General features: G+C 35.3%; 1 protein-coding gene across 1 annotated transcript; it reads left to right on the top strand.

Annotated features, from left to right (window-relative positions):
• Window positions 1-3,155: 3,155 nt before the first annotated feature.
• On the top strand, window positions 3,156-4,088 carry OR4K14 (olfactory receptor family 4 subfamily K member 14). Its single transcript, XM_069597445.1, has one exon. The coding sequence runs from the start codon at window positions 3,156-3,158 to the stop codon at window positions 4,086-4,088; it is 933 nt and encodes a 310-aa protein (XP_069453546.1).
• The last annotated feature ends 7,535 nt before the right edge of the window (window positions 4,089-11,623 follow it).

The raw sequence follows: 11,623 nt of genomic DNA, 5'->3' as shown, positions 1-11,623 counted from the left end.
TTTCAATGTCTCATTCTCTTACTTTTTATAAAACACTAAATTAAACATAGTTATGTTTTAGGTTTACATGTGAAATTTTTCGTGGTCATTAAGAGAAAGAAATATCAATAAAGATACTGCCATTATGGTCTGTACTATGTATGCTACCACGGGTGTCAGGGTAATCCAACTACATTTATCAAGGGTTCCTGAATTGTGATTTATGACCATTCTGTCCATGAAGCACTTAACTTCAAATTTATAACCCCAGTCTATTACCAAAGGTGTTGCAATTAAATATAATGCATTTATAAAAGTTCAAGAGGAATAAAAAAGTTCTGAGTCTTTATTATCTTGACAAGTCTGTTGAGTGCTATTTGAGTGGTTTAAAACAGATAAAATCATTAATTCCTATAGATTTTAAAATTTTATTATTGTATCCTATTCATATCATTAGAATGTTTCAAGCGTGGAATGTGTTACTTTATGTGCTTAGTTGCTCAGCTGTGTCTGACACTTTGGGGCCCCAGGTAGGCTGTAGCCCGCCAGCCTCCTCTGTCATGGAATTTTCCGGGCAAGAATACTGGAGTGGGTTGCCATTTCCTACTCCAGGGGGTCTTCCTAACATAGGAATCAAACCCACATCTCAATGCACATCCTGCATTGGCAGGTGGATTCCCCTAGCACCACCTGGGAAGCCCCTATGTTACTTTAGTTCCCTGTAAACACCTTACAAAACTTTTATTTTCAATTTTATGAAGTATAAGCAAAATAAAACTCTTACAAAGGACAGTTCTACATGTATTGTAAAATTTTTCATAAAGAACTCTTTTCAATACCTTCACAAATAGATTTATACCATAATTTCCTCTTGTAAGAAAAGCGAAACACCAGCTTATTTCTCATGATAAATCAATAGTGGGATCCATAGTGGGATACATCTCATTGTATTTCTGGGGAGCTCAAAGCTACATTTTAAAATCAAATGCTGAATTTAGCAATCTTTTATATGTAATTGTGAAAGCAGCCTCTCCCCCAACTTCACCAAATTATTTCATAGGTTTTATGCTCTGGTTCTTGTTGAGAGGTACTAAAAAAAAAATCTCATTCATTGAAAGCCATCCTAAAATCCTTTCAAAATAGTCAGTTTATTTTAAAAAATTACAAATACAAATGAATTAGACCATTAGCTTTTTATTCCCAAACTAAATTGAAAAAGATGACAAAAGCAGCAATTTTTAATAATGCGTGGAATCAGAGGAACTGTATAAGTCTTAGGTAAATTTATTTATTTTCTTTCATATTGGTTGATTTCTATATACTTTATTAAGTAAGAATGGGAAACTCTGTTGGTGTTATATAGATAAGGTCTGAAATAGTGAGTGTGTGAAGGAGTGAGTAAATTAGTACAGAAGATATGTTTACTAAATATAATAGAGTTTTTGTGATTAAAATAGGTGAATTTTATAGTTGATAAATTGGATTTAATAAATAAGACCAAAAAAAATTCCAAATAGGCTTAACCTGAAAGAGATACTAACTCTATTGCTTTTTGGGAAGCCATATCTTGAGTTGAATATTAATTGGAAAATAAGATATGATTTTTCTGAACCAGATCTTCTTTATCATTCAGTTAATTACAAGCATTAATAACAAACTATACTATAAGGGTTTTTTCATTTTTTGACAAAAACAGTTTTCTCTTACTTCTAAATGATAAAAGAAAAAATATCTTCTCAGTATAGTTAAAAGCATAAAAAACAGAATTATAAAGAAGTGCATGGATAATAGTCTATATCCCTATTAACATGGTAAGTATCGGTTCTACACTCTTTTCTCCTTCTTTTTAATATATAGAATTTGCTGACTACAGCCCATTTTTCTAGCCTTTTGAAATATTTAATAAGTGAACTCCATCAGATTTCTGTCATTTGTAGATTTGATAATTAAGTTTTCTCCAAGATGTTGACAAATAGTAAAGTTTAGGAAAGAGTCTGGTGGCCTCAACTGAGGCTATTCTCCCTGATGGTACAGATTCATGCTTTAGATTAAAATTGTATATAATTGGGCTACTATTTAGATCAAATTTTGCTGAAAGACAGTAACAGAAAATACGATAAATGCCACTCTATAACTCATATATAGCACAATAACGTCACTACCCCCCAGTTTACTAAACAGCATAAACAACGGTTCACAATCTGGCAGTTATCCTATATTTATATATCATCTCATATATGTTTTTAACCCAAATCATGCTTTTTAGTTTGGAGGAATACTTTTCCTTTCAATTTTCCACTAAGGAATGAAATTTACTTCATCTCTTGGCTTCTGGTGAGAGACATGTTGATTGGTGTTTAGATATGTAGATATGGCCACCCATCAAATGTCTTTGCCAGATATTGTTTTAAGTTTATGTAAATGCAAGGGGCTTCCCTGGAAACTCAGTGGATAAAGAATCCATCTGCAATGAGGGAGACCTGGGTTCGGTTCTGGGGTTGGGAAGCTCCCCTGGAGGAGGGCACCGCAACCTGCTTCAGTATTCTTGCCTGGAGGATCCCCATGGACAGAGGAGCTTGGCGGGCTACCGGCCATGGGGTAAAAAACAGTCTGACATGTCTGAGTGACTAAGCACAGAACAGGTAAATGGAAAAGAGAGAAGGGGAGATTTGACAATGTTCATTCAATTGTCATTGATGGCATTATTTTAAATTAAGTTTTAATTCCAATTCTTATGTTTGTTACTTAAAAACAGTTACACATTCTGATAATATTGACAGGTGGACAGACTACAATACTATCAAGAAAATCTTTATATTCTCAATCCTACAAGGATTTTTGGTTCACATTCTGTACATAATTGATTCTACATTTGCTCACAGGCAAAGGCTAGATAAGAAAAAAATATTCCCAAACTCTCATATGCTGGAGTCTCCCAGAATGTCTAACAACTGCCCCTAAGGAAACACTGAAGTCTGAAAAAGGTGAATAAATATGTTGGTAGGGAATTGGTTTTAATCTTCTATATATCTTATTTTATGTTGTCTCTTACAACGTAAAAATTATATTTAGATCACACTTAGTTGTTCATTTTCATGTGCCTGGAAATGATAGGCACTTTCACTTATATTTCTTTTCTTTGTGTAGATTCAGAACAAAATCTGAGACCAGTGACAATGGACCTGCAGAATTATTCCTTGGTGTCAGAATTTGTGTTGCATGGACTCTGCACTTCACAACATCTACAAAAATTTTTCTTTGTATTCTTCTCTGAGATCTATGTGGTCACTGTTCTGGGCAACCTTATCGTTATTGTCACTGTAATATCTGACCCCCGCCTACACTCCTCCCCTATGTACTTCCTGCTGGGGAATCTCTCTTTCCTGGACATATGGCTGGCCTCATTTGCCACTCCCAAGATGATCAGGGACTTCCTTAGTGATCAAAAGCTCATCTCCTTCGGAGGATGTATGGCTCAAATCTTCTTCTTGCACTTTGTTGGTGGGGCTGAGATGGTACTTCTTGTTACCATGGCCTATGACAGGTATGTGGCTATATGCAAGCCTTTGCATTACATGACAGTGATGAGCCGGCGGACTTGCGTGGGGCTGGTGTTGGTTTCATGGGTCATTGGATTTGTGCACTCCATCAGTCAGGTAGCCTTTACTGTAAATTTACCTTACTGTGGCCCCAACGAGGTGGACAGCTTTTTCTGTGACCTTCCTCTTGTGATCAAGCTTGCCTGCCTGGACACCTATGTCTTGGGTATACTTATGATCTCAGACAGTGGGTTGCTTTCCATGAGCTGTTTTCTTCTCCTCCTGATCTCCTACACTGTTATTCTTATCACTGTCCGACAGCGTGCAGCTGGTGGGGTCTCCAAAGCACTCTCAACTTGCTCTGCACATATTATGGTAGTCACACTCTTCTTTGGGCCCTGCATTTTCATTTATGTGTGGCCTTTTAGTAGGTTCTCTGTGGACAAGCTCCTCTCTGTGTTTTACACCATTTTTACTCCACTCTTTAACCCTCTTATCTACACACTGAGAAATAAGGAGATGGAAATATCTATGAAGAAACTGAGAAACCGACATGTGACTTTTCACTGAAGTTCAGCTTTCTAAAAAGTTATATGTTATTATTCATTCAGAAGATACTTTCTTTAATATAATTCTGATCAAATATTTCATTCTGACATTATATCGGTATAATTTGTATTGCATTACATTATAGAGAAATAGTTACTGATTTCAACAAAATATATACATAATTTTGTATGTGATATTATATATATGCATATGTAATTACTCATACAATATATGTTTACTCAGGGCTTCCCTAATGGCTTAGATAGTAAAGAATCAGCCTACAATGCAGGAGACACTTGTTCTATCGCTGGCCTGGGAAGAGCCCGTGGAAAAGCCCATGCAGTGGGATGGCTACCCACTCCAGTACTCTTGCCTGGAAAATACCGTGGACAGAGGAGCCTGGCAGGCTACAGTCCATGGGTTCACAGAGAACTGGACAGAACTGAGCTACTAAGCAGGCCCGCATGCTTATGTTTACTCAGTTCCACACATCCTCCTTGGAATGGATGCCACAAATTTTTTAAGCCAGATTTCTCTTAACAGTTTGTCTAACAAAATTGATTAAAAATGAGTTTTTATTTCTTAATCATAGTCCAGTGAGGCTTCCCAGGTGGCACAGTGGAAAAGAATCTTCCTTGATCACTGGGTGGGAAAGATCCCCTGGAGAAGGAAATGGCATCCCGCTCAAGTATTCTTGTCTGGGAAATTCCCATGGACAGAGGAGCCTAGTGGGCTACAGTCCATGGTGTTGCAAAGAGTCAAACATGACTGAACACACACACACACATACACACATACACAATTATAGTGCAACACAGAAAGGGCTCTCAGTTCATAGATATTCAAGACATGAGATACTTGGCACAGGGAAAGTAGCTTGAGAGTAAATAATACCATGTGAGTCTTTGTCCTGGCTTTGAAACCCTGAGAGGAAAAAATACTTCACAATTTCAGGATCGTATTGCTTTAAAAAGCATATTATTTTTTTCTTTTGAATGTGTATTATATTTAAACTTTTTATTTAAAAACTGAATGCATGTTGGTGGTATTGAATTATAGAAGTCAATTTTAACATGGGAAAATCAATATTTTATGGCCACACATTTCATGGTATAAACATAAACTTACTGTATGATATACACTGGACTATTTAATTAATAAATTTTTACCTATGGTAGGTTTTTAATAAACATTGCATCTTACTGAGTTGATGCTGTCCCTTAAGGAGTCATCTATTAGGAAGCATTTGTCAGAATAACACAGATTCAGATATTATGCTGAATTTTGAATGTTTTTGGATCCTGAAAGACAATCATAAGCAAGAATTAAGTTTGATATTCACTAAGTTAATGTTTAGAGGATTCAAGCAATTTTCTCATAAGTTGATTCAGAAACATCAAGCCAAAGGACAGAATTGGGTAATGCATGAATTATTTGAGTAACTGGATGAAACTTCCAATAATTTTGGATATTGTTGTCAATCAAGAGAGGCATGCTCCTGGGTACTTCTGTTTTTCCTTCTGACTATAATTCTACACATTTGCCTAAACAATTAAAGAACATAGAAGGAAAACAACTTCTTCCTTGGGATATTTTCTCTATAGTCATCTGGCTTGCTATTATGATAATACCTTGTTTCTACTTTATAAATTTGGACGTAGTCAATTTTTATGACTATGCCCATATATGTGAACATTGTTGTTCATTTGCCCACTTGTGTCCAACTCTTTGCGACCCCACGGACTGAAGCATGCCTTCTTGTCTCTCACCATCTCCTGGCATTTGCCCAGGTTCATATTCATTGCATTGGTGAACACTGAAAAAGTTTAAGAGGAAATCAATATCTGTTTGGGGATTAATTTCCTTAGTTTTTATTGATGTAATGCTGATTTTTTTGATTTACAGATTTTGGACATATCTCTTTTCATCCTCAAAGATATAGTTAATACTATTCATGGATTTATTTACTCAGTTGACAAGTGTTTGTCAAGCACCTGCCATATTTAAGATTCAATGCACAGCGCTAGGGGTGAAGATAGAGTGGTTAAGAACACACATTTCCAGTTTAGTGGAATAAAGTTGGTTATACACACAATCAAAGCATATTATTAAATTAAAGGTGTGGTAGGAATAAGCATGACATGCTCAGAGAAAATGAGAGGGAAACCTAGTTCAGTTTTGATATTCAGAAAAGATTTCCCTTATTATTTCAGCTTTTCTTTCCCCTAGGATTCTGGATTCTGTTATATTACTGCACACACACGTATGTGCACACACACATTTCATTTAGGTTAGCATGGCTCAGTCATATAGTACGTGCCCAAATATATGCTAAATCCTACGTTTCTTTTTATTAATAAAACCAGCCAATGGCTATGTCCCATCTCTAATGTCTGCTCAGCTCTCCGTGTTGCTTATGCCAGGTCCATGAAGATGGATGTGGACCATTGTATTATCAGTCTAGGTGGAGAAATCCCTGCATTTAAGCTGCTGGACATAAACACGGATACTTGATGTGTTAGTAAAACTAGTGTGAAAGGAGTCATCAGTGTCTGTTTTCCACAGACTCTAAAATTTGCAGGAAATTCACCATCGTCAATTCATAGGAAGTCATATATTCTAAATAGTGGAACTTCTTTGAGTTTTGAGGAACCATTTATAAAACTTATTTTCCTTTTCTGAGATAAGGTAAATTAAATACATAATACAGTGTTTCTCAAAGCGTAATCTGAAAGCTACTTATACTAAAAAATCACCTGGAATGATTTTTAAATGCAAATAATATGTGCTTCTTTTTTTACCCGTAAGCTGCCTCAGTAATTGTAATTCACAACCACGACTGAGAACCACAGAACAATTGACATTATCAATCTGCAGGAGTAGTTGCTATTTAGGTACGATTGGAAAGATTTTCTTGTGAGAGAAATCTCTACTAATGGACCAGAATGTGTTATCAGAAGTATATCTCTGCAGCCCAGAAAAATCCCTGACAGCAAAAAGCTGGGCAATTGTAGGACTCAATGTTTTTCTTCTTAGGGACCATTGTTGTCCTTCGATGCCTGATGTCCAGGATTCTGAGAACTATTGTTTTGTGTATTTTATGTTAAGTTACTTTAGAAGGAAAAGTAAATCCAATCCTTCTTATTCCATCTTAAGCAGAAGCATAGAGCATGGTCTGTGTGATTAGTATAAATTTTCTTTTCCTAAAATAAAATGAGTGTAAGATTGTAGAGATGCTAATAGAGGTGCTGGGTGTGGAGAGTTTCATCATGAATATGTTGAAAGGGAAACAAGAAAACTCAAATGTAAACTCACAATTTTGTTCAGTTATAACTGAAAGTATTGACTCTAAATAGTAGAGAGTGGTTCTCCTGCAAAATTCTGAGATATATCAACAGAATGATAATTTCTTTACATTCTGTCAAGTGATATTTTGCATACATTAGGATAATAATATATTTTTCTTCTTCAATCTGCTCAATATAATATTACACTGAGAAATTCTGTAAAGTTGAACCATCTTTGGATAAATAATACTCGGATAAATTCTACTTGATAAAGGAACACAAATACAGCCTTAACTTGAGTTTGTAAAAGTGTTGTTATCTTTTTTAATCTGTTTGGGTTCAATCCCTGAGTTGGGAAGATCACTTGGAGAAATGAACAGCTACCCACTCCAGTATTCTGGCCTGGAGAATTCCATGGACAGAGAAGCCTGGCAGGCTACAGTCCATGGGGTCACAAAGGTCAGACATGACAGAGCGACTTTCACTTTCATAATAATTAGTAAGATTTGTTTATAATTTTATTTACTTTTTCTTTTTCATTTGGTATTGAATTTACAGGAGTCCTGTAAAATACGTTTGAGAACTTTTATTTTTCTGGAATACTTTTGCACAGGGGGAGAAATGTGTTTTCTAGAAAATTTAGCAAAATCACCCACCAAGTTTTAACAGCCTGGTGTATTGGGAGAGGGATTAAGTGAGGGACAGTTATACTACCAAAATTCAATTATTTTTTGCCTCATTTTTATTTTGATCTTGCCAGATGGTTATTTTAATACTATTCAAATAAGTAACATTTTATTTATTATTTTTACCTTTTACAGATAAACATTTTTACTGAAGAATTGCATATATTTAGAGGAATATACAAATAATAATTATATAGCTCAACAAAATTTCACAAAATGAACACACAGATTGAGGAACATAGCATCAGAAGTTCCCTCACTCCCCCTTCCATTCTCCACCCACTAAGGATAACTACAGTCTTGGCTTTTAATGGATACATTATTTTCTTCTTTTTTCGAGCTTATAGAATGAAATCATAGAGCATATACTTGTGGTAAGGTTATGTCATTGTAAAAGGCAATTTTGTCTCTTTGTTTCCAACATTTACAGCTTTCAGTTTCTTTTCCTTGTGATATAGCCTAGATAGGGTGTCTAGCAGCATATTATTTAAATGGTAAAATTGGGACTCTTTGGCACACTTCATATCTCATTGGAAAGGTTTTTAAAAATTCACATGCTGATGTTTTCAGTAGATATTTATTGATGTTCTCTCTAAGAATAAGGAGTTTCCTGCTATTTTTGAGTGAGTGATGAATTTCATCAAGTACACTTTCCATAATTATGAATTGAATATATAACTATTTTATTTTCTTATCTTTTTGCTTTTGATGCTTTACATGTAGTATAATGTTAGTACTTTTAATTACATTTTCAATTTTTGTATTGTCAGTGCATAGAAATACAATGGACTTCTTAAATTTCTTATTTAAAAATGCAGATATACAGGTGTTGAAAAAATGGTGGTAAGGTCATGAGAGGAGAAGCAGTAAAAGTCATCAAAGAGTGGTATTAGGGATATTTTATTCGGAGTTGCTTTCTTGAGAATTCTAGAGAGCTCTATTTGTACATCTGTTTAAACATGCATTCTCATTTATCCTGTAGAATTTATAGTTATAACTGGGTTTGGGTGGACTCTGGGAGTTGGTGATGGACAGGGAGGCTTGGCATGCTGCGGTTCATGGGGTCGCAGAGTCAGGCACGACTGAGCGACTGAACCGAACTGTTTCTTTATATTTTCTAAGATTGCTGATTTAATTTTATGTAATTTTAATCTTCTCCTCCTATTACAAAATGTTTAACCGTTTTTTAAATTCCTAAGTATCACTTTTCCCCATATATTATTGATTAGTGGAAAATGTCTAGGAGCAAGAGAGATCCTCTCTCTTAATCTCTAGAAAAAAATAAACTGCATTATGTCTTTATGATGAATTGCCTCAATCCTGCTGAATTTTAACCCTTGCTGTCTCCTCTGTTGGTAATACTGTTTTTAAGCAATAAAAACTAAAAGACTGACAAATAATTCAACTTATAGCCATTATAAATAGTCATTTTTCTATAGATTAAGTCACATGCTTTCTAGTTATTTGTGTTATGAATCAGGTTTCCTAATTATCTGCTCAGTATTGAGGTGTCTATCTGGTCTTCACTGACAACAGGTGGTGTATCCATAAATGTTTTTATATCTGTTTTAAGAACTAAAGCACCTTTGATCTGTTCTTGCTCTGTCATATCTCTCAAAATGTTTCCTATGTCTCAATGAAAACGTTGCAAATTCTCTTTCCAAGTATGGGGGGGAAAGCCTCAGCTTTGAAATATCTCTTCCCCAATCATTGCCACATCAGTCAGATGCTTCCTTCATATATTCAGCATATTTTTATTGAGTCTTTAATTCATTTTACTTTGGACATTTCAAAAAGTAAGTGTTGGGAATATGTAGGGCCTGCCTGGTGGCTCAGCAGTAGATTCCGCATGCAATGCCGGAGATGCGGTTTCCATCTCTGGGTCGGGAGATTCCTTGGAGAAGGAAATGGCAACCTACTCCAATATTCTTGCCTGGAGAATTCGATGCCAGAGGAGCCTGGCGGGCTACAGTCCCCGGGGTCAAAAAAGAGTCAGACATGACTTGGAGACTAAACAATAATAAGTGCTAAGAGAACACTTTAGCGGAGATTCAGACACTCACTTGGAGTTTTGCTGCATCTATTCTGCACATTCACCAGCTCTGGCTACGGGACCGTGTGAGTCTTCACATGGGAAGAGTTAAATAGGAAAGAGCTAAATCTGACTCTGACTCAGAAATGTATAGATAATAAAAACAAAACCTCAGTATCCAATAAATTAACCAAATATTCTTGGCTTCTTTCTCTGTCACACAAATTAGTTGCTGCAATGTGTTCTATAATCCAATGACATAAAAACCTTAAAAAGTGGAGGCTTCACTTGTATTTCACATTTATATTAAATTTGTATCTAGCTGTTCTAAACTTGAATGTCATTGTAATTTTCCTATGTTTGCTTATAAACAAAAACACAAACCTATAAGTTAGTTTTAATATAACTTTAAGGATAACCAATGTATTGATGAAAATATTGACAGTAATATAAACTATGCCCAATAATTGATGAAATTGAAAATGTTATGACATTTTGGTACACTTTCTAGCATTCTCCACAAACCAGTTACAGTAGGTTACACTGTTGCTTCATTAAGGCAAATCAAGAAATTTAGAATTTCGCCATCTGTATCTTTTGAAAAAATACCAACTTCAATGAGTAAATAATAGTGAAACCCTGTTATGAATCAGGCACCAATCTGCTTTCATATCTATCATCATTTTTAGCTCTCATAAAGTACTGGGAAATAGGCATCAATTTATACATGCTACAGATAGGGACTTTACTTGACTTGTAATTCAAAGAGGGGTATTTGAACACGCAGTATTAGGCAATTGCTGTCTCAATTACACTACTAGATGGTAATTAATAGTGTGGTGAAGTGATGAAGCAGATTAATATATCCCACTGCTGCTGCTGCTGCTAAGTCACTTCAGTCGTGTCCGACTCTGTGCGACTCATAGATGGCAGCCCATCAGGCTCCACCGTCCCTGGCACTCTGCCATTTCCTGCTCCAATGCATGAAAGTGAAAAGTGAAAGTGAAGTCTCTCAGTTGTGTCCGATTCTTATCCCACCAGTTTGTTGTTATACAGTTATATATATCTGATCTACTTTGACTCATCTAATTGATATCCTTTTTTTGTGAGAGTAAGAAACCTGTATAAATTAATTACTTAATTCATTGCAGACTTTTAGTTGGAGAGTTGAAACTGAGACCAAGACAAAACCTGTGGCAAGGTGGAGAAGAAATTGATGAGAATTTGAAAAGGGTAGATTGTACCTGTACGTAATAGCAAACTGAATATACAAAATGTATAGAATAAAATTTTATTAGATAAGTGGATAGAATAGAAGAGCCTAAATTGATCAGAAACAGAAACCAAATTTTCTTTAGGGAAGAAAAGGAAGCAGAAATTCAGTATGAAAGGAGTTTTTCTGGGTTTAATTTTGTTATAAAGCCATAAATAGGAGTATTATGATTTAATGGAAGAAAACCAAACAACTAAGCTACCATCTCCTAACACATTCTTCCCAAAGTAATTATTCTAACCCAAGATTCTTTGCTTGCAAAAGCTCACTTCATCTTC

Source organism: Ovis canadensis, chromosome 7 (assembly GCF_042477335.2).
Source record: "Ovis canadensis isolate MfBH-ARS-UI-01 breed Bighorn chromosome 7, ARS-UI_OviCan_v2, whole genome shotgun sequence".
Taxonomy (NCBI): domain Eukaryota; kingdom Metazoa; phylum Chordata; class Mammalia; order Artiodactyla; family Bovidae; genus Ovis; species Ovis canadensis.
This window is presented reverse-complemented; position numbering and strand designations above follow the sequence as displayed.